Source organism: Drosophila guanche, unplaced genomic scaffold (genome assembly GCF_900245975.1).
Source record: "Drosophila guanche unplaced genomic scaffold, DGUA_6, whole genome shotgun sequence".
Lineage (NCBI taxonomy): Eukaryota > Metazoa > Arthropoda > Insecta > Diptera > Drosophilidae > Drosophila > Drosophila guanche.
Window position 1 is genome coordinate 4,208,000 of NW_022995749.1, and position 22,684 is coordinate 4,230,683.

Genomic DNA, 22,684 nt, shown 5'->3' on the forward strand with positions numbered 1-22,684 from the left:
GCAAATAAATTTTCAAAATTTTCAAAAAATTTCATTTAACACTTTCAAAGTCCCAAATTTACCAGAAAATGTTGATTGGTTTGATAAGTAAGAATCTTGTTGAGTAGTTCAATTGGATGACTAGTGAGTGAAAAAGACAGAGCCCTACCCTTCACTAGCGCCGTAAAGAAAGGTGTTACTTCCAGGTCTAATACCCATAAAAACCGTTTTTATTCAAACCGATTTAACGCATCATTAAAATCTGCATATACCAGGACCATGCTCAATCGTAGATCTGTACCAATTATTGGAACGACACTGGAGGTACACATTTTACCAGCAAATTGTCTTCAAAATCCCTGAAAAGTAACACCGAGGAAGTGGCAGTGGATCCCTCAACCTCAATTCTGAATGAAAACAATATACGGTGCATTAATGTAGTGGAGGGCAGCCATAACTTAACTTTATCCATTAAAAATTACATATTTTAGTAATTTATGCATTAAATAGGAAAACTTTTATTTGTACTTTAATTTTTTAAGCCAGATTCATTTGAAAGCCAATTTTTTTTATTTGAAGTGTTTAAGTATGGGCGATTAACCCATTCCGTGTCAGCAGCCTTTATATTTTCCAGTGTTCCGAGTTTAATTTGATATAGCTTGAGAACAAATCTTGGACCTATTTCGCTGAGACTCAATTCTCTATTTATATATTTGTACTGATGATGTCTAAATATAATGGAATCATTATGGTTTAAGAAGGATATCACTCGTTGGGATTTTTCTTTCGGTACGGGAAACAAGTGCTTTAGTACTTGTACAATTCTTAACCCAATAGGACTTTGAAAATTATTAAAAATCAAATGAGGCTTTTGCTCACTCATATGTCCTATATCTGGAATATCATGACGCATTATTACATCAGATATATTGAAAAATGAGGTTGGACCATAAGGAAGATGACAAACTACTAGACTGTCTGGTATGCCCCGATGCTCATGTACAATCATAAAATCAGTTACATTATTTGCACGACAAGCGTGCATAAGCGTAGTCAACTGATATTTTCCCCTGTTCATTTGTTGAGCATTTGGAAAAATCAGACGAAGTTCTTTCATAAACATTTTTAGTCTTGATGAAGGGTTATGTGATGTCGTCAACATTATTTTTGGATCCTGGTCACCAGCGTGATCGTATTCATCATTTGCAGAGCGGATTTCAATTCCTGGAAAAATATTAATGTTATTTTAATAAAAAATTCGAAATCATTTCTAAAATTAATGTAATTTAGTATAATATTAAACGGTTATTAAAGTTTACACTCTTGCTTATGGATATTCAATGTGGCCCGAATACTCGATCAGCAAAAACACGCATAAATATATTTACATACATATTTTTTTGCACTCATATGATCATTGGAGAAGTAGCCTATCTACATACATATGTACATGTTGGAGCTGATCAATATCCAAACATATTTACATATGTTTTCAAAATTCTTTAAAAAGAGTATAAGTGTTCATATAGTGTTCACTATGTGTAACATACCTTTATCATCGTACTTTAGAGAGCTGTATACATCTATGCCTTTTTTTATAATCGGCGAGTTTACCGTTTTGTTTTGGTCTAAACTTTGAACGATACTCTCCTGAGCCTTCTTTTTGGATTTAACACGTTCGCTTAGCGCTTTTGAATATAAATATTCCCTTCTTTGTCTGGCTTGTTTTCGTAGCATGTTTACTATTTTTCCAACCACGTGCGACTGTCACTTATCGTTATCAGTGTGACCAAATATTGAGAGGGACGAGAAGACCAGAGTCATATATTGTGGGTATCCATGTTCGACCACTTCACAAGCAGATGCATAAAATTCTACTCGATTCATACGAAAATGTTGCAATTTCTAGTTTTGTCGGCCGCTTTTGGTCGGTCGATATTTAAATTAACGAGCTAACGCACAAGCATTTATATTGGGTCAAAGTTTCGTTTATTCGGACATCCATAAAGAAAACAGCTGACTCCTTTTAAGTTTTTCCCAGACCTGGTGCCTCCTTTCTCACCTAACATAAGTATTGAACTTTTCTAATGAGCTACTAATAGCTTATTGAGCAATAAATAAATTCAACATTGATAACTTCTCATGCTTTTTTCCAACCCCCCAAACAATGTTCTTTTTAGCGCAGTTCAGCAAATCAACCAAGCAACACATAAGTACAATGGCAAATGTGTTGCGTACAAAACTATGCTCAAGCAATAGTTAATCTTAAGCAATCTTAATTCAGAGAAAAGTGAACTGAGTGAACTGTGACGTTCCACTTTTATGAACTGGAACATCTACATATATAATGTATGGAAACAACCTATGTATGTTCGTCTGTTTTACAACCATCGATTGTATCGATGGTACAATCGATTTTTCGCAAGCTATATTTTGCATCACTAATCCACTGTGCATATTATAAACAAACACCTTAAATCTTTTATTTTATTCATTATTAATGTGGAAGTTCTATATTTCTAGTATACTGAATGGAAGCCGTGTGAATTCGTTTCTGTACATGTATATCTTATAACAATTCTTAACATGGTAAATAAAATTGTATGCCAAAATTATTGGCTAAGTAATTATATGCATACTTTAATGAGTAGTGCATTGTTATTGAAACGGATTGAATGCTAGATTGCTAAGTATTACAGCTCCACCTTCATATGTGTTTCTTGTGCCTAATTGGAATAGGGATCCTTATATATTTCGTTCATCAGCGGCCTTCATGTGATCATAAAGGAATGTTATTGAGTCGCAACAATGTGTATGTAAAAAAAATCTTGTATTTAAATGTACTTTTATATAGTTTAGAAACTTAGAAACATAGCTAGAGCGACGATATTGTTTATAAATCAGGACCGTTTTTGGATCATTGATAGGTTCTTTAATAATTAATTAACGATTCGTTTTCTTTAAACATATGAAAATTATTGTCATAAAATAATCTCCTGTACATTTTATTACCTCTTTTATTAAACAGGCAACCTGCAAGGACACCTTTCTATATCGTAGTAGTCTGTTGTGGCCAACGAGTGCAAGAGACGCTTGTTATGATCAAATCGGCAATCCTTTTTAATTACGAACAAGAGTATCTTAAATTTTTGATTTTTACTGAGAAAGAAAAAGATGATGAACTAAGAGAAAAGTTAACAGACTGGAAAAGTATTCTACCAGCGTTATTTGATTTTGACATTTTACCCTTGAACTTTCCCAGTCAAAATGAGATTGAATGGAAGAATCTGTTCAAGCCCTGTGCCGCCCAGCGTCTATTTTTACCGGTAAGTCCCAAGATCGACGAGCGGACTGTGGATATATTCATAGGATGCATAGAATACAATATCTAAATTGACTCTTTATTTAACCATTTACACTAACCTTTTTTTTCTCATTTTATAGTCTTTGTTGACTGATGTGGACTCATTGCTATATGTTGACACGGATATATTGTTTTTGTCACCAATATCAGACATATGGAACTTTTTTAAAAAGTTTAATGACAGCCAAATTGCAGCATTGACGCCCGAACACGAGAATGAAAACATAGGATGGTACAACCGATTTGCACGTCATCCATTCTATGGCCGCCTTGGTGTGAACTCCGGCGTCATGTTAATGAATCTGACACGAATGCGAGAATTTAATTGGGAAAAACATATCTTATCTATACATGAAGAGTACAAGCTGCGTATTATATGGGGCGATCAAGACATTATAAATATACTTTTTTATTATTATCCTGATAAACTTTTCGTAATGCCCTGTGAATATAACTATCGGCCAGATCACTGCATGTATATGAGCATTTGTAACATGACAGACTCCAGCGTTAAATTGATACACGGTAATCGGGGATATTTTCATGCCGACAGGCAACCACTTTTCAAAATTATTTACGAGTCCATGGAAAGTTATCAGCTTGGATCAAATGCAAATACCAATTTTTTAATGCCTCTACGAGAGGCTTTAAATCGAAAATCGGTAAATGAATCCAGCTGCGGAAAGATCTCAACAGAAGTGCTGAAAATAGCAACTAAACTCTTTGGCAATAGCTATTAAGGGACATAGCATAGATTATCCATAAGTAGATAAAACAGTAAAATATAAATATAAAACATTTTTATAAAACTGTTTACACAATATAGTTAAGTCTCGAAAGTTCAATACATTCCTAAATAGAAAATACATTTTTATGAAAACAACACGAAACTAAGGAACTTGAAGTCTGAAATAAAATGATTGTTTAATTCTGGTTCGGATTATTTTTGGCACTTAGCTGCGCAAAAGAAGTGGAATGTACATATGTTTACTTGTGGTGCACATAAAGGTTTCCCATGTGCGCTCCACCTTATGATTAATATCGCTACTTGACGCCATTGAGCTTCAAAACTGTTACTTCGATATGTGTAAATAAATTTTAATGAGCTCTGCACGTACTGCCTTCTCCGTGCTGTGGGCTAATGAGTCTTATAGTTCAGGTAACCGAAAGGTTGTTGTAGATCGTTTTTACACGCAATGCTCTGTACATACTTCGAAACCGAGACGTTTTTTCCCCACATACAATACTTAACAAACTGCTGAATGATTCAACGATGGATCCATTTTCAACCATTCAAAAACTGTAGACAAACCATTGATATTTCGACTCGGCCATTCTAGGAGTGCAGCAGATGATCCTGTATCACCAAATAAATTCTATCACAACTGGGCAGATCTGCCTCTGATTCATCGACTTATAGTCGAGCAACCCTGCAAACCTACAAATCCCTTAGAGACCATTATGTCACGGATTGATTTGAGTTGCTAGGCAGTAGTATGAGTGGTATTTCACTACAAAATTGTCCATGCCCATCTCTAGTTCAAACATTTCTTTGATGAAATAATACATTCTGGCATTGTTTGTGTTTTATTTACGAACCTATTTTCATTACTAAATAAAGTTGAATAGAAACTAGCGCTGTTGTACCAAACAACGTACCAACTTACTGGACAATTTATGATAATTTTGTTTTTAAGTGCGTGAATTCTTTTAGAATGGGATGTTAACAATATATTACTTTATGTTTTGAAGTAACATTTTGGGTAGCAAGGAATAGCCACATTCAGCATGTGTCATTAACAAAACATAGACTGGCGATATATTCTTTCAATTATATTTAGAGTTTATTTCAAAGTTCTTTTCCCTTTAACGACAACCGGCCTGTTGCGAATGTAGCCCTTGCGACGTTTTGAGTTCTGGAAAACGGAATATTCATTATTATATTGCTTTCTGTGTAGAGTTAGAAACTTACCTTTCTAGATATAAAGTTTGTTGGGGGGAAAACTCTTTCGTTGCCCTTCAAAGAAGGTCTATTGAACTCGAATGGTTTTTTAACCCTGTATATACGCACCAACCAGTGCTCTGTAGTATACGCTTCTTCGAGATAAGTCAAATCAAAGTCTTTATTTCCGATCACTGCATTCCGAGTTCGGTCATATCCAGATGGTCCTCTGTAAATAAAAATTACATTTAAATATATGTATTACAGACTAAAGGTAAGCAAGTGGTACGTTATGTGATCAAGCGATCTTCTGTGATGGTCAAATTGTAATTCTTAGCTACGGGAATTGTCAATACTCACCTATAGTCGAGTTTTAGCTCTCCAAATCTGTAGTAGCTCAGCTTGTACATAAGGCAGTTAAGCAAGGCTGGAGCGCCTTCAGCATCAACCCTAAATTCGCCTCTGTCCGTAAAGTAATCGCTTTCTTTAATGTCTTTGGGGTGTTCTCCCTCGGCAATTCTAACCATCCAAAGGAACTTGTTTATGTCATCACCAGAGTACCCTATGACGCCACCAAATATTACAAGAACGTAATCCACATCCAGAGATGTCATGATTTCATAGGACTTCTCTTCAGTAGAAGACATTGCCTTTCCGACTAGTGCTATGTGACTGTTATTCCATGTATTGTTGTCCACTAAAGTTGTTCTGTTTGCCATTCCCGCTATCTGATATCCATAATCCCACCACGACATTATTCTTGCATCGTCAGCCGTATTTTGGGAAAGCCAGTAGTATGCCTCACGAAAATCATCCAAGATATTCCGAGATCTGAAAAAAATGGTACAAATTTAAAAAGTAAATGTTAGTAATTTAGTAAATTAAATAAACCAAATATACAAAGTATCAATTAATATCAGACTGTACTATTACAAGAAATGGCCAGAAAAACTTGAACATCATATTACTTACCCATCTTGACTGTTGTGGAAAGCAAGAACAATGGACGGGCTGGAGTACGCATTGCTCGTTACCCAGGTGCAGTGCACAGCAAACATCATTAACAGCATTAAAACTGCCAAAATTACAATACTTTTTAAATTTGAGCTTATTCCATTATCCTGCGGTGAGTCTGGTTTAGTTCGGTGCTTTAATTTTCCAGCCTGAAAGTGATAGTTTGAATAATTGTAATATACAAGATTTAGGTATTAAAAAAAGGAAATATTTGGATGAGAAAGGGGCCTATTAGAAAGGGCATATTAACAATTATTTACCTTATCATATAACGTTTTCTTTTCTACAGAGTCTTCTTGGTCCTCGGTTTCCGGAATGGTGCTCATGGCACTGCCCATACGCTTTGAAGAATCTTCTTGCAAGAAGACGTCCAACAATCCGGAGAACGCCACCCCAGCAAGCATGCATACCACAGGTGTAAGGGTCAACATTAAGCGCACCATTACTCCGGCGAAATATACGGCACTTATGGCATAAAGCACAACAAAAACTCGCTCATCGTTAATATGTTTGATGCAATACCAGACACCAACGGGAAAAGCGCATATAAGAATATGCAGATCGAAGAAAAATGAGAACCATGTGGTTGGCTGATGTTCCGATACAGACGCAATTATGGGAATATGAATCTTCGCATAGCCAGTGTCCCAAAGTGAGTAAAATCTCCCACTCCATGGTGCAACAACGCCAAAGACCGTTAGTAGAACTACTGCGATAAATACAGTTGCCCCTACAAGCAATGCGCCGACGAAAAATAGCTTTCTAAATTCGTGTCGCGATAACACAGACTGCAAGTGGCGCAACGTAGCCACACCCATAAGAAGGACGAATACGCCAAGTGCAGCCATGTGTTCACTGGTGCGTATTGGCTGGAATCCAACAAAGGGAATTTGCATGGAAAATAGTAGTCCAAGGATGTAGAATGTGCTGTAGCTGGTTAACAGACGCGGCGAGTATCTTCCCATTATCAGTAGTACAAACACATGCAGGGGAATTAGGTTGATGATGAATACATATCCTCCCCAAGCAGAAACCATGTAAAAGTACGAAATTGCAGCTCCTGCCGACCAGAACACGGATCCTGTTTTCACTGAGCGTACCCATAGGAAATATGTGAACTGAAGCGCAAATATGGCTATTCCCTCGTTATCATACGATCCAGCCACTGATCGGCTAATATAGCCGGGCACAATTGCTATAAAACTTGCAGCGAATAATCCAGCTCCAGACGACCATAGCTCCTTTGTCAATAAATATGTGGATATCGATGTTAGGCCACTGAAAACCGGTGCCAAAAATACGCAAATGTCACGGATATGGACAGGAATGTTGAGTACGTGGAGAAGGTAATGAATTCCTCCAGATGTTATCATTAATCCTGGATATACGGTTCCACCAACGATACGTCCCAGTGGATACCAAGCTCGTTCATCAAACCAATTCAGGAACTTGTACCATCCATGCTGCACCATGTACGCCGTGGCTCGATAATTAAACCACGGATCAAACTCGTGGATAATTGATTCAAATCGTATGACAGCAAAGAGGCGTGAAGAAAATCCGGCTAGCCAGGCAATCAATAAAATTGAAAACGTGATGAGGCTGCTGTACCCAGCAACCTTGCTGTTTAACATTTTGGGCGTTCGATTCATATCTTAATGCGAACCAGACAAAATTTAAAACTTAAAACCGGTCAATCACACATTTTCTATTTAGACACGTAGTCTAAAAATCACCGGTAAGATTGTCTACATATATTCACAGATGTGCATTTTTATCGATACATTCTATTCGATTGACAACCATCTCCAAACGATACGATAATGGTACTCATTTTATTTGATAAACTCGATGTAAAACAGTTTGGGGTATTTTTGGGATTGCCGATCGACATATCATGTTCTGTGCCTCAGATTATTCTTTCTATATGATATGTTAATAACCCAGTTAGCCTCTGTGGGGCAGATTATTTTATCTTTTGTCTTTCCCTGAAACCAGAACCGCTTCCCGATCGTTCCTTTTTTTCGTTTAAGCAATTTGTGAAAAAGTGAGTGTTTTACTATGTTTTATATTAATTTATATATTTCAGATCACAATTTTTAGGATAATATTAGCTAAGGCTAGAGCCAGAGCAACCAAGTTTCGCATCCAGACTACTGTGATATCAATGATACAAGTATATTTCAGAATTTCGCGCAGAACTAAAAACGAAGTACCGTAAAGAATGGCCATATGTATGTATTAGATACCCGAATAAGGATCAGATTGGAACATTATTATCGCCAGAATGATGAAACCCCCTTCAGTAGCTCTACATATTCTTACTCATTCCGTCTCGCTCGCACACCCTGAATCGTAAAGTTGAAGACATACTATAAGAAAAATTTGTAATTAAAAAAACAAAAACAAAAATATATACGCATGTTTTTATGTACATTTGTACATAAAATATACTGACTGAGTACCGGTTGTAAACGTTGCGACTCGTACAAACGCGTATCACAACGTTCCTTCTCGTTTTATATTTTGAACCATGCACAAAACCCAAACAGCATTTAAATTGCCTTGGCGGCTACTATTGAATTTTAAACGGAACAAATCGTTGCTGATTTATTATATACATATGTACATAAGTATTTATAAACTTTATACACAATCGACGCTTCCCTTTTTCTCTTACCTACATAAACACCATACTATACCACTATACTTTAGTCTGCACACTGTATGGACATATGTCCAAAACGAAGCGAAAACTTAAAATGTAAGTCTTAAATATACATAATTCTGATTGTTCTTTACATAGACTAAAAGGATTTATGGATATGAAAACCGTAACAAATTATTGAGGCGCTAAGATACTCTGGGTTATCTAAAAGTAGTTTCAGATTACGTACATATGTATGTATGTATGGATGTTCCGTGATAACAAATAATAATAGAATTTTCTAAAGCCGAATGCAAAGACGGACGTTCTTAAGTATATCCCATCCATACAAATGTAATAGACGGGAGGAAATCCCTTCATTAAACATGTTTCGGCACCTGGATCTGTAAAACACAATAGTATAAGAAAACGTTCATTTGTTTGTATTGATTATACGAACGTATCAACAACAAAAAATCCCCCGAAAGGATTAATCATTCTTTTAAATGCTACTTACATCATGCATACAAACATACATACATATGTACATACATACATTTTCGTATGTACAGATATCCTGTTTATGTTTCTGACTACGATATGAGATCCGTTGCTTGACTAGTAAACTCGATTGTATGAACATATATGTACATATGCATACACACATATTTATCCACATGTTTTTAAGTATTAGTAAGTTCATAGTGGAACTTGTGAGTTTAAACGAAAAATAGAAATACATACTATATGCTATATGTATGTACATATCTGAATCTGAGAGCAGCTCAGTTTGAATCATCACAGGTTTTGTACCAGTTAGTCTTCAACGTTAGTGCATACTCGTCTTTCATTCTTAGCTGTTGTTCCTCTGTGACTTATAAACATTGCAATGGACGAGGAACAAATGTGGAAAGGTTTTTTCGTTAAATTGCACGAACTCAAAATGAACCCACCAACAGAGCACGAGCATCAGTAAGTTCAGTGTACAAATGTAAAATATATCTACATACACATGTATGTACATAGAGTATGTAAATTGACTAGTGCCCCATTATGCAGACATTGTGTAAATATGTACATATGTATACATAACTATGAAAGTTATTGGGATCCGTTCTGTACCGATCTTACGCCACATACATATGTACAAACACACGTATTTTCACATTTATCGGTCCGTACCTTTCTAGTTGACTTCATATATTATAGCTTAAAAAATAAAGAAATTACAATGTGACTCACACATATGTATATTTGTACACATATGTATGTATGTTTGTATATCGGTCAGTGGAGTGTTTACGTTTACTCATATCTACTTGACTTTGTATGTATGTATATTAGCAGAAAAATATCTATTTTAACAAGAATGGGATATTATCACATTCCGTTAGAATTTGTAGATTAGGAATGCTAAGAAAACACAGAAAGATCAAACAAAACTTATCTGAGCTGAGCTGAGCGCACTAGAATAGGACAACTATTTTTTGTGCCGCTCTTACCAGAGCTCCCATGCTTTCTTTTATGTTTGCCGAGGCCACTTGTTAAGCCGGGTGTACATATGTGTGTATGTTGCGCGCGATATTGTGTTATTATTTGAATTATTTGAAATATGTAGCTTCATTATTTTAATTTTGGAATGAAATGAAATGAATATGGAAATTAAAATTGTTGTAGAAATTTTAAGTATGTGAAATTTAAGAGATTCATCTTGTCTCCCTTCCTCTTCTACGCTTTTCTGTCAAAGAAACATACAAGCAACAACAAAAACTTAACCCAAACAGAAAATTGCACTGGTCAACTTTTTCTCAATGGCTGATTCTCAGCTGCTTAGCACTGATCGAGAACACCATATCTTATATAGATGTGTGAGTTTATACAAGCATTTTGTATGCATACCCCAGCCAGCTGCTGCAAATGTATTTGCGTGCAAGACACAGGAATTAATGCGATGTTATTTTTTAGCGCTCTTATGGTTTTGTCTTGTCTTGGTAATAGCTTATGAAAATGGTACTCGTTTTCTATCTGTCAGTCGCACTCCGGACATGCAGGGTATTTTTCGTGCTCGAACCTGTATAGGTTATCCCTAAAATGTCCATTCCCTGTGACGAATTTTTTGATATAGGAGTTAATATGCCACATCTTCCTGACTGTCCAAAGCCAGCACCGTTTGCCAGCGAGCAGTGTTAAAGGCTTTCCGTACGTCCAGGGAACCATTGCACAGTAGTCTTACTCATAAAATAAAAAAACTGTAATATTTAATTTCGTACTTATTTTATAGGAATCATAGAGAACAAATCTGTGTCGTTTGCATTTACAAGTATATTTCAATTTATATTTCTTAGGTTACAGGATGGAGACGATGGGTTTTTCGAAAAATTCGGTTCGCTTTTACGACAGAAATCTCAGTTAAATGAAAACATTTTAAAAACACCATTGTCGACTTCAAAAGAGGATATTCAAACAGAAGAAATCGATTTGATTATAGAGAAACCTAATCATGCGGAATATCCCAGTATTGACACATTTGAGGAGGAAAGTGATTTACAAAGTGATACAAATGATATTAGTGATGCAGTTTTTGATTCTGGAACTGTAATGAATGTAAGTATATAAATATCGTACAACCCCTTTAAATTCGATTGGGTGTGCTTCGGCGCATCGGCTGGGGCTCACAGAAATTTGTTTGATCTCTGGATGTATTAGCTGTAATAGAAAAGGTCTCCTGGTTAAAGAATAAGGCGTGGAGTAAGGTGGCACATGTAGGTTTTTATATTTATTGGTATTAAATTATAAAGCATAATGACGGAATTTGATAGATTTTCTTTGGCACTAGCGATACAGTATATAGAAGTGCCAGTTCATACAAACGAAACGTTACCGTTGAATCTGCGGTATGCGTACCCCAGGCTGCTGGAAATGTATGTGTGCATGTGTTTTTACCGCTCGAGCCCGGGTTTGGCTTAACTTTCGCTTGTAAGAACTGGCACAGCTACATATGTATATTATAATGCGTGGTTAGTGGCTGAACAAAACACAGGGATTATTTCTTACCTTTTCCATACGAATATCATCACTGATTCCGTCGACAGAAAATTAAGCTTATCTGAGAACTGGGACTTTAAGGTACACATTACATGTCTTAAAAAGTTCAACAATGAAGAAAAGTTATTTTTAATGAATAATAAATTATTAATTCTACTTTTCATTACTTTGTAAGGAGATAAAAAATATATTTGACCACATCTGGTCAAACACTCTTCCCCGAGCCAAATATATGGCGCTTTTTATCAACAAAAAATAAAGCTGACCTGTGTACTGGTCTTTAGTCAAATCTTTAAATATATGACACGGTGCACATGCATATTTACATAAACTTGTCGTGGCCGGCCATGGTTCTTTTATCTCTGCATTGCAAACATCCGTTCAAAATCTATATATATATATATGTTTCTACCAATATGATTACCAGGTATATTGCCATATTTTCTTTGTAAATTTCGGAGTTTAATCTGTACAAGTTAATCAAAAAATACATTTCCGGAGAAGCTTAATGCATAATACAAAGATTTATTTATGTACATACATATGTATGTACTTATAACATCGTTCTATATTTATACATAAATCAGCATACAATGGGCAAGAAAAGAAATTAACTTGTCCGTACTTTAAAACATACATGTACAAATTATAATGTGTATTCTTTATGCCTTTTAAACACAAAAAACTGAACCGATCCTCTGCCTTCCACACTGAAAAATTGTTCCCCGTTCGATTCGAAATTGTTTTCGCATGCACACATACATATTCATATGTTTGTTTGTACATCCAAAAATATATAATCGTATTGAGAGTATACTTAGAATACCTGGCACATTAAGAACGGAAGGGTATATTTTATGTATACAAATGTATAGCCACCGAGTGACCATATATGTTGAATGTGTTGTAACTCCCTAATAATAGTGTTAGGTCTAAGAATTTTCTTGTGTCCATTCTTCCAGGAAGATGCTGACAATCCAGTTGATTTCAATAATAAATGTATTATTTAAATATATTATATTGGATAATATTTTGTAACTTTTAACAAAATGTGGAAAGAAACCTAAACCAATCCACCTGGGATCGGATAACTTCAACCCCTACGTTTCCGTGGAACTTTAACTTCTGATAAGATAGTTTAATTTGTTTATACATACATATGTATGAACAGTATTAGTATGTATCCAAATACTGGGTGTTTTACAGTTGGTATGTCGCTTAAAGCGCTCTCATTTGTTTTTCTTCTCATGGTCAACGTCAAGATATTTCGGATCTGGCGAATACTGTTGAGACCGTTGAACGCTTTTGTACTTGGGGACGCAATCTTTTTGTATCTATATGTACATTGCATGAAGATTGAACGAAGGTGGTGATTTTGGTTTTTTTGGTTTAATATTTTGAAACGCGGAGATTTTTAATCCAAGTGGATCTAAATAATTCATATTTTCCAATATGCACACTTAAAGTCCAGCCGCAGTTTAAATATGAGTTCTTTAACGTTTCCACGTGAATGGAAAGAGAAGAAACAAATGAGAAAAATTGCATCAACGCAATCATTAAAAGACCCACATGAAAAACGAATGTGCATTTTGAATAGAAATGGCAGCATATCAAGTCAGCACTTGCGGGGCGTGCACAAGCATTTACTTGATTCTCATGCGAAGGCTGTTTGCCACTCAATGACTGTAAGTAAACAATCAGTTGAGTATGTTATTGCTTATTTGTTTATGTACTTATATTTCTTATGGTAAAATTTGACTACTAAAAAAATCCTCACAGACTAACGAACTCTAGAACTAGAACTCTATCTATGCAGTGCATAACATTTTACAGTGGAAGTAGCAAATGTCAAATTCCTGTCTTTGCTGTGGGAAAGTGTTGAAAATAAACAGCTGCTGCTGCGTTCGATTTCGAAAATATCATAGTGGTACCAGCTGAAATGACAAAAGTTTTTGCAGATCGATGCAATGGATCATGGATCGGAGATTAAGTTGTCCTGGTGAACACGTCCAATGTGTAAAGATGATGTATTAAACATTTTGCTGGTGACCGCTCCCATTGAAACCATGAAACCATATAATCATTTATTAAAAAATGTCTTGCAGGTTGAAGATCTGTACGAGGAAATTTTATTTGAAATTTATAATAATATTGGATGCGAAAATAACGAAGGACGCATAGAAAGTCTTGTTGGATTTGTACAAGATGCCTTTAAAATACCGAACTCGACGCATTTGGAAATTTGCGATGTCGCCAGGCGGAAAGAGCCGCCAAATGTTAGACTTAACATAGAGATTATAAAGGCCGAGAATTTGCTGTCAAAGGATTCAAACGGCCTATCTGATCCGTTTGTTACATTGTACTTGGAATCAAAGAACTCACATCGCTACAACTCATCTGTTAAGCCCGCTACACTAAATCCAATATGGGAGGAGCACTTTTCATTGTAAGCTTTTTTTACGAATATAAAATGTATCTGTTAACATTTTTCCTCTATAACTGTAATATATATATACATATATCTTCATCACTGCAGATTAATTTCTTAGTTTTGGCTAAAAAACAGCCGATCTCACATTTATTTGAGAATCTAATAGATATGACCATAGTCCACTCTTCCGTCCGTTTCCTTCAGGAATTCCAGAGAGTCCTCGCTCAGAACGAGGTTGATCTTGATGATGGCTTTTGCTCTCCTCCACCTAGGTCACCTTCTATCGAAATTAGGCTCGTATCGTATCCGGCTCCGCAGGTTTCATTGTGACATATGTCATGGCACTGCCTAAAGTTTTGTTCATGGGTAGACCTTCTTCTGGAGATCCATTAGAAATCTGTCTTGTAGCTCGACTTGGACCAAGTGTCATTTGTAAACAAATGTTCAGTTACGGCAGGGACTGTTCGTTATTGATCCTTGCACTGTAGAGCAGTATGCTAGGGCGCACCGGTTCAGGGACCTTCAGCACGAAGCATTCTTACCCCAGCTCGAGAGTACAGTTATTGCGATTCAACCCGTTAGCCGTTTTGAGCCAATGACTGACAGCCAATATCACATTCATACATATTAACGATATGAACTATCCCATAATAAATGCCTCTTATAGTAATAAACTGTTTTTGTTTTATATTTATAGACCAATAGCTGAAAATCCCCGTGAAGAAGTCTTAATAGTCGAAGTTTGGTACGTATACACCAACACCTCTTGGCCCTACATCAGTCTTAAGCTGATCGCTATAGCTATCATTATCATATCGTACCTGAAACTACAAACTTTCGCTTGTCATGGATATAAACTGAACATTTACTTTGTTAACTTTTGGTAAACCCTAAAATGTACCCTCAAACGACTTTCCGTGCATTTGCTTTCGCGTTCCTACTGTTTAAACCAGTGGCAAAATATATTGCACAATTATATTGCATCAATTTCGGTAATATTAACATTTTATTTTCATTCAAACTTTTATTTTTAGGGACTTTGATGCTGCAGAAACGGTTAAGGAAAAAGTTAACAAAATAATGGATGTGAAAGGTGTAAAAGGGCTTAGTAAATTAATGAAGGAAATAGCTGTTACCGCCTCTTCAGGAAAACATGATAACGAGTTAATAGGACGAGCAGCAATTACACTCAAGGTATGTATGAGTATCCCTACATTGTTTGTATGCGTTGAATCTGGAAGTCCATGGCGCACATGTTATTTTGGTGATTCTGTCAAACTTATTCACTGCACTGTGAAATAACAAAAAAAAACGAGAAGGAACGTTGTGCAACTAACGCAGTGTCACTACTTTTATACATCGTACCGGAGCAGTATGTGACCGTTATATTTATTTTGTATATTATTTATATAATTTTTATTTTACTCACGGTTTTTAATTTAATTAGTCTATTCCAGTTTGTGGACTAACAGTATGGTATAATCTAGAAAAAGGAAACAAAGCTCGAAGTCGAGGATCAATTTTGGTAAATCTCACTCTAAGCGCTGAAAAGAACAAAAGCGTGGCCGTGCAGGAGCATAAAAATTTACTAAAGCTTTTATTGATGTATGAGCTGGAAACCTCGCAAGTGGCGTATTTTTGGTGGAGTGGAAAATTTAGTTCAAACGCTGAAATTATCCGATCCCAACATGCCGTTCAAAGTGGATTGAGTCCTGTGGATTGCGCCATTAGCCAATGGCACGCATATAGTATAATACATGAAACTCACAAACTGAATTTTTCACTATTTAATTCTATACTGGACATATTGACTCCAGTAATTAGCTGTATGCAGAAGGATTCGGAAGATCTTGCTACTTATTGGGATGGAGTAAGGCGTATACTTCCCTCTTGTTTTGCAGTGATACGAAAGATACGATACAAAAACGTCAGTGATCTGAACGTAACAAGAGCTGTAAGCGAGGTTCTAGATATTTTGGGAAAAGTTAAAGTTTATGAAGTTCCGGTGACAGTAGATCTTTTTCCAACGTCTGTGTATGGTTGGATTCATAGAGACGATGCGAATAAGATATGCAATATTGATTCTGCCATAATAGATGCTATTAATACCGGCACGAAAGAATGGCTGGAACATATTGTAGAGGGTAGCAAATACTCATCAGATAATGAAACTGATGAAGAAAAACTTCAGTATATCATTAAACTTATTCAAATGATCCGGTCTGACCTTCAACGTGCAATGGAATATTTCGATAAACTGTTTTACCAGTAAGTATTTAAAAAAAAATTTCATAATTATTGATTGATTTAATTAATTGATTTAAGAAATCCTCTATTGAGCGTTCAAGCTCATTTTTAGAAAAACTTCCTTTTCGGCTAAAGTGATTTTAATTATTGTATTGCATTATTAATTCCAGCAAAATTCAATTAAACTATTCCGCCATCCTTTATTTGTTATACGACTCAAAGCTAACTGATATCTGTAAATCAATTGTCAAAGACGTTTGCAATAACATTAAAAGATTGGATGTGCCAGACGATCAATTCGAATATTTGCCGAAAATCGATAATTTGAATATGGGAACAACATTGTTTGAACTTTATTTGGTGCTCAAGCGATACGTCCAACTAGGTAAAACTTTATTTTAAAACTTTTTATAGCTTCGTTGTGAAGTTTTGATATATGTATTTGTATATTATAGGAGAATCACTGTGTACCGACGAATTGGAAATGAGTGGATTTTATCAATGGTTTGAGACAGGTGTGACACACTGGCTTGACATTTCAATAATAAAGGCCCTCAATCGTATCCAGAAAGCAATAGATCTCGATCAGCTGGTTGCGGTTGACGAAACCGTAAAATACAGCTCTTCTGCCGTGGATACTCTTTCAATTTTTTATCAAATTAAAATATTTTGGCAGCAACTTGATTGGCCAGAAGTTGAGGGCTCCTATACATTTATAGCTAAAATTGTTAATGTAAGATCTTAACCAGACATATAAAACGCATATTCTAAACGGAGTATTTATTATTTCTAAACAGGATCTATGTCGATGCTGCATTTTCTACGCTCAAAGAATGTCACAAAGAGTCGAAAAGTTAACTAAACTCGGGGATAATAACAAGATGTTCAGTAAGCAATTTACAAGAAAGGTTTATCGTTTATTTATTTATTTTTTTACCCGCTAGTTCTATCAGAGGAGTGGTGCTTAGCTATTAACAATATGGATTACATCCGCCAGAGCTTACCATCTTTCATAAAGGTAAGGCTTTTTATACCCTGGAAGATTTATAGCCTTAACTACGATAAATTGTCCTGTATTCGCGTCACTTAGGAACTTGGCATCGACAATGTCATCCAAAAACTGGGAGAATATCGCACAAATTTAGAGGCTGACAGATGCTCATCTACTATTCATGCTGTTATTGAAAATGCATTAGACACCGAACGCAATCAAATTGTTGAGCTCATTGAAATTGTTGCCCATAAAATGGCACCCCCAATGAAACTCTATTTGGCCGAAGGTGCGGAAGTCCTTCATAAGGACTCAAATTCAATGGACCAGCTGATGATGTACTTAGAAAGTTCATTGGATACTCTCTACAACACACTTAACGAAGTTAACTTTGGAAGAATACTGGAAAGCATTTGGTCAGAACTATCAATAATACTGTATGACCTAATTCAATCAAATCTTGATGTAAGTATTCTTTCCGATAGATATCTGTCAATTTCCATTAAGTTTTATATTTTATAGAAACGACGGCCACCAGCATATTTCAAAAATTTAAAGGAAACTCTTCAGACAATGATTTATTGTTTTAAAATGGGTAACGTTGAAACGGACGTAGACATTTTGTCTACAATTAAAATTAGGCTGGACGCGTATGCCCTTGAAACAGCAGATCTTATTCATCAATATTATATTGAGCGTTTGGAATATCAAAAAAATCAACCTTTATCACCCTTTGGCCAACTTACCATTAGGGCTGAGTTTACAGATTCAAGTTTATTAGTAAGTAAAATAACTATAAGACTATTAAACAAAAAATTATACGTTTTTTTCTTTTTAAGCTTACCATTTTAAATGCGCGCAATTTGCTTCCAATGGACTCAAATGGCTTGGTCGATTCATTTATTAAAGCTAGTTTCATGCCCACAATTCGATTCAATGGTGTATCACCAGTTAAAACAGCTGTTCACCATAAAAATTGTTTTCCACTGTACGATCAGGAATTTTGTATGTAAGTACAAAGACCTTCCGAAAAGTCTTAGATTACATTACTCAGTAAAATTTAACTTTTTAGTTATTCTTCGAACCAAATCCGATAGATTTTGGGCTTTAAATTTAATCTAGAAATTAAAAAAATATATTTATGTCCCATTTTTGGGACAAAAAATGTTTGTTTGGTTCGAAGCGGGAAATGTTATGTTTGTAGTATTCTAATTTACATACATATATTTATTTCTTCAGTATTTTATTTTATTTTATTTTTTGTATTGATTTTTGTTTGTTTTTCTTTAGAATTTTGAATGAGCAGCAGCTGGCCGCAGGAGATAGCTTGATCTTGTTCAGTGTAAAAGATAAGGATCTATTTGGCATGTCGAGTCAGTACATAGGAGAATGCTATATATCATTCACAGATCTCAGGGAATCTGAAGGAGAACAAATAATTATGAACTTGTCTCGCCCAGAGTATACAGGTTACTAGTTTTACTTCAAAACCTGTACGTACATAATATAAAACTGTTTTATTTTAGATTCCGATACACTACGTGCTCTGGAGTTTAGACAAGGCGATAAACAGGCTAAGGACTTCATAAAAAAATTGAAAAACAAATCGTATTCCTAAGATGCAACATTGTCTTAAAATTTGATTTTAAAGATCAAAATAAATGTGGCATTTGAAAACAAATACTTTTATTAACATAACCTTAGGCTTAGTATTCCAGAGTTCGACAGGACATTGAAAACGTTCATTAGGTTACCGGAAGAAATTCTGGGATCGAGTCGGCCTAATTGTGAATTAAAGCAAAGAATATGGCCGCCCACAATATGGGTATCATGAAATCGAAATACTAGAGCTGTGCATACATTATTCGAATCTAGATGGAAGTAAAATTAAATCATTATAAATACGACTTTTTTAATAGGCGCATACAATTGATGCATACAAAAGATATGCAAAGGCAGTAAGTATATAAGTATATAAATTATATCTATATTATTAAACTATTATGCAAGATCCAAAATCGACAATTTTGTTTGGCTGTAAATTATTTATTACAAGGCGGGACAACAAATTAAGCTATATTAATACGAACATACATGTGATAAGTTATTCAGTAAAAATAAACATCATATTTTTGAAACATTTGATTGGAGTCCTTGTGTTCAAGCAATAATCAACAAAGGTTTCAAAGTAATAACATTGAGGTTTGATTCAAACACAAATAAATAAATTAAAATATTTTGGTTAAAATGGATTATTGCCGACGGCGTGTATTACGTTGCTTATCGAAACGCATTTCCATCTCTTCAAGAACCTTTGGTGTGTAACGAACAATAAGCTTCACTGAACCGATTGCTTGCTTTAACAATTCCACTGCCTTTTCATGGTTTTCTCCTTCTACCGACTGAAATGAAACATAATTTCATAGATAACCATTAGATAATACTATAGTTTTACAAGATTTGATCGACAATCTATCAATCAACAAACATTTGTAAGAACTACACAAAGAGATTTTTAACATACCACACCATTGACTGACAGCAATTGATCGCCTCTTTTGAGACCTCCATGTCTATCCGCAACTCCTCCCGGTATGATGCGAGATATGTATATTGGAGAATTTTGTTCCTTGCCTCCCATTACGTTGAACCCCAATCCTGTAATAGAATTCATAAAGATAACAAACTATACTTATAAATATGAGAGTGACGTCAAAAAGGAAGTGGTCAGAAACGTTTGTAACGTTTCTAACCCCAATGGGTATATATCTTATTGATCTTTTTAACAGAACGTCAATCCAGCCATTTATGCCTGCCTATATGGATAAATATAAAAGTATAAGATAAGTTACACTGTTAGCTATCCGAAAATAGCAATCGAGTGCCATCGTCATTTTATATGTTTATGAAATTTCAGAATCCTTCCACTTGCTAAAAGCGTGATAGTGTAGTAGACATTATTTGTATTGACCCTATTTATCCATTCAAAGTACATACATATGTACATACTGGTATATATGAACATATTTAGGACATTGAAGCCCACTTACCTTCTTCAGTTTTCGGCAGTTCGACTACTCGGGGGTGCGCATGACCCTCGCTGGCTGCAAAAGCAGCAACGGTTGCTTTAGCTGTCGCAGATGCACGAACATCATGTGAACCTTGGATGTCAACTGTTTCATATACGTGTTCATAAACTTCTCGGACCGAAGTCATAAAGTCTGAGCTTAACACCTTCTGCAAAGCAGCAAGTTTGGTTGTTGGAAAGTCCCCACTCGCTTGCAGCTTCTCCAGCAGCTCTATTGATCGTTTTACATCTGAATAAAGGAATTTAATACTTATAAACAGTCTTTGAAGCAACTATATTAACAAATTACCTCTGGACAAGGTCAGCGGTTCCACGACGTCTGCCATATTTCCATTAACTTTAAAAGTATGAATCTTTAAATTAACTTATTCTCTTCTGAAAATAATGTGACCTGATAGCTAAATGCTAAAAATAGAACTTTCATCCCATAACGCTTAGCAATGTCAAGCTACCGTCGTACTGTGGCGTCGATTTGAGACAGTGCTACATGGAACGCGTAGGGTATGATTAATGATTTCATTTGTTTACTTTTCATAATTAAAATTATTATTGATAATTAAGCATTTTGGTTGTGAGCGGCAGAACATTTTCTTGTACAAACTATTTATATTTCTGGACCTAAACGATGAACATATTGTGTCCATTCTGTTCTCTTGCTCTCTGCAACATAACATATATAATGTGTTTAAGTATTGTGCTCCACCTGCTGACAGTGTTCAGTTTTTCATATCAGATATTGCTTACATTTTCGCATTGTATTCCTTTTTTTGTTGGTACTTCCAACTATTATTATTATTATGAAAATTATTGAATTATATAGCAATTTTCAAGCTGCTATACCCCAAGTTCCGTTCCTGCTAATTCCAAAAAAGATTTACTGTTTCCGAAAAACAGTTGCAATTTAGGAACACATTCACGAATACCACCAATATTTCAGATAAACATTCAACCACAATTCGTTAATCTCTTACACTAATGAAACATAAGTTATCTGTGGCTTTATAATACAATTTAATTAAAATGAGTTTACCGCCTCTTCTTTTGAATCGCTTAAAAAAGCGTGGACTTGTAAATAAGCAAAGTGGTAAGCCTCTACCTAAATATACCTACATATTTCCAAATTGCACAGTGAGTTAGGCCTCAAACCTCAACCAGATTTGTTATGCTCCATTGCTATATGTATACATGTGTTCAATAACAATAACAATATTTTACAGATTCAACGTCGATATCCGAAGCAATCGAAGAAATTATTGCAGAGAACTATGATGATGAGGATACAAATATCCCTTACGTATACAGAGATGACAACAATTTGGAAATCAAACGCAAGAAACCAGACGAACAGTTTTGGTTACACCGTATTAAAGAACGAATCGGTGTAACGGAGTCACATCATGGATATAAACTTTGTCCCAACAAATACAATGTTTGGCACAAGTGCTCACTTTATTGCGTTAATAGATGGACGAGCACACACTCCCAACCAAGTCAAAAGTATCTTCGTCGTTTTAAAAGATTACTTCGAAAATATCCGATAGAGGCAGGTTGGAAAAAGGTCTATGATTCTGGTTGTAAATCATTTTACTTTTTCAATCCTACATCACAAACCGTATCGTGGTTACCTCCTTCCCACCATAGAGCTCGTGCTACTCAAAGTGCCGCAATGTTTAGAAAACAGCTGTCTAACACCCATGACGATTTCAGTTTAGATTCTAAAACAAAAAATGTTGGCTTAAATGAAGGTATGGATACCGAAAGTGGCATGAATATTTCAGTCCAGGGTTATAGTAAGAAGCCTAAAATGCGCGACTTGGAACGTAAACTTCAACGACGGCAACGAAAAGATAATTAAACATTTTCCATAAAAAAATTGATATAAAATAAAGAAATTGTCAAAAGAACAATCTATGCAATATACATATTTTAATTTATA

The 22,684-nt window shown here is 35.3% G+C and overlaps 6 protein-coding genes and 1 long non-coding RNA gene across 13 annotated transcripts; 3 read left to right on the forward strand and 4 right to left on the reverse strand.

The window, feature by feature from the left end:
• Positions 1-485: 485 nt before the first annotated feature.
• LOC117585501 (U3 small nucleolar ribonucleoprotein protein IMP4) lies at positions 486-1,757 on the reverse strand. The gene is made up of 2 exons (XM_034274999.1): positions 1,530-1,757; positions 486-1,203 (listed from the first exon to the last, which is right to left on the reverse strand). Exons 1-2 carry the CDS (start codon positions 1,714-1,716, stop codon positions 509-511), a joined length of 882 nt encoding a protein of 293 aa, XP_034130890.1. The 5' UTR covers positions 1,717-1,757; the 3' UTR covers positions 486-508.
• A 644-nt stretch (positions 1,758-2,401) lies between these two features.
• LOC117585517 (glucoside xylosyltransferase 1) lies at positions 2,402-4,151 on the forward strand. 3 transcript variants are annotated; one of them, XM_034275021.1, is made up of 4 exons: positions 2,402-2,580; positions 2,679-2,791; positions 3,008-3,305; positions 3,424-4,151. In XM_034275021.1, the coding sequence occupies exons 1-4, from the start codon at positions 2,566-2,568 to the stop codon at positions 4,081-4,083; spliced, it is 1,086 nt and encodes a 361-aa protein (XP_034130912.1). In that variant the 5' UTR covers positions 2,402-2,565; the 3' UTR covers positions 4,084-4,151. The 3 variants fall into 3 exon arrangements, with proteins under 3 accessions (XP_034130912.1, XP_034130913.1, XP_034130915.1); XM_034275022.1 differs by having other exon boundaries at positions 2,402-2,568; positions 3,424-4,150; XM_034275024.1 differs by having other exon boundaries at positions 2,403-2,568; positions 2,671-2,791.
• A 1,004-nt stretch (positions 4,152-5,155) lies between these two features.
• On the reverse strand, positions 5,156-8,050 carry LOC117585167 (dolichyl-diphosphooligosaccharide--protein glycosyltransferase subunit STT3B). Its single transcript, XM_034274508.1, has 5 exons — positions 6,560-8,050; positions 6,258-6,448; positions 5,646-6,116; positions 5,316-5,514; positions 5,156-5,259 (listed from the first exon to the last, which is right to left on the reverse strand). The coding sequence occupies exons 1-5, from the start codon at positions 7,949-7,951 to the stop codon at positions 5,188-5,190; spliced, it is 2,325 nt and encodes a 774-aa protein (XP_034130399.1). The 5' UTR covers positions 7,952-8,050; the 3' UTR covers positions 5,156-5,187.
• An 832-nt stretch (positions 8,051-8,882) lies between these two features.
• Positions 8,883-9,662, reverse strand: LOC117584990. The gene is made up of 2 exons (XR_004573892.1): positions 9,464-9,662; positions 8,883-9,350 (listed from the first exon to the last, which is right to left on the reverse strand). It is a non-coding gene; the product is annotated as an uncharacterized LOC117584990 (long non-coding RNA).
• LOC117584988 (protein unc-13 homolog 4B) lies at positions 9,020-19,332 on the forward strand. 5 transcript variants are annotated; one of them, XM_034274214.1, is made up of 15 exons: positions 9,020-9,063; positions 11,292-11,550; positions 14,097-14,437; positions 15,120-15,167; positions 15,457-15,616; positions 15,870-16,690; positions 16,840-17,054; positions 17,125-17,402; positions 17,467-17,557; positions 17,614-17,687; positions 17,760-18,125; positions 18,183-18,440; positions 18,500-18,669; positions 18,951-19,129; positions 19,187-19,332. In XM_034274214.1, the coding sequence occupies exons 1-15, from the start codon at positions 9,035-9,037 to the stop codon at positions 19,276-19,278; spliced, it is 3,381 nt and encodes a 1,126-aa protein (XP_034130105.1). In that variant the 5' UTR covers positions 9,020-9,034; the 3' UTR covers positions 19,279-19,332. The 5 variants fall into 5 exon arrangements, with proteins under 5 accessions (XP_034130105.1, XP_034130102.1, XP_034130104.1 ...); XM_034274211.1 differs by lacking the exon at positions 9,020-9,063 and adding an exon at positions 9,751-9,918; XM_034274212.1 differs by lacking the exon at positions 9,020-9,063 and adding an exon at positions 10,200-10,273.
• Positions 19,333-19,897: 565 nt separating this feature from the next.
• On the reverse strand, positions 19,898-21,178 carry LOC117584989 (protein lin-7 homolog C). Its single transcript, XM_034274216.1, has 4 exons — positions 21,038-21,178; positions 20,711-20,977; positions 20,185-20,318; positions 19,898-20,062 (listed from the first exon to the last, which is right to left on the reverse strand). Exons 1-4 carry the CDS (start codon positions 21,072-21,074, stop codon positions 19,913-19,915), a joined length of 588 nt encoding a protein of 195 aa, XP_034130107.1. The 5' UTR covers positions 21,075-21,178; the 3' UTR covers positions 19,898-19,912.
• A 495-nt stretch (positions 21,179-21,673) lies between these two features.
• LOC117585303 lies at positions 21,674-22,652 on the forward strand. The gene is made up of 2 exons (XM_034274732.1): positions 21,674-21,832; positions 21,966-22,652. The coding sequence occupies exons 1-2, from the start codon at positions 21,769-21,771 to the stop codon at positions 22,601-22,603; spliced, it is 702 nt and encodes a 233-aa protein (XP_034130623.1). The 5' UTR covers positions 21,674-21,768; the 3' UTR covers positions 22,604-22,652.
• The last annotated feature ends 32 nt before the right edge of the window (positions 22,653-22,684 follow it).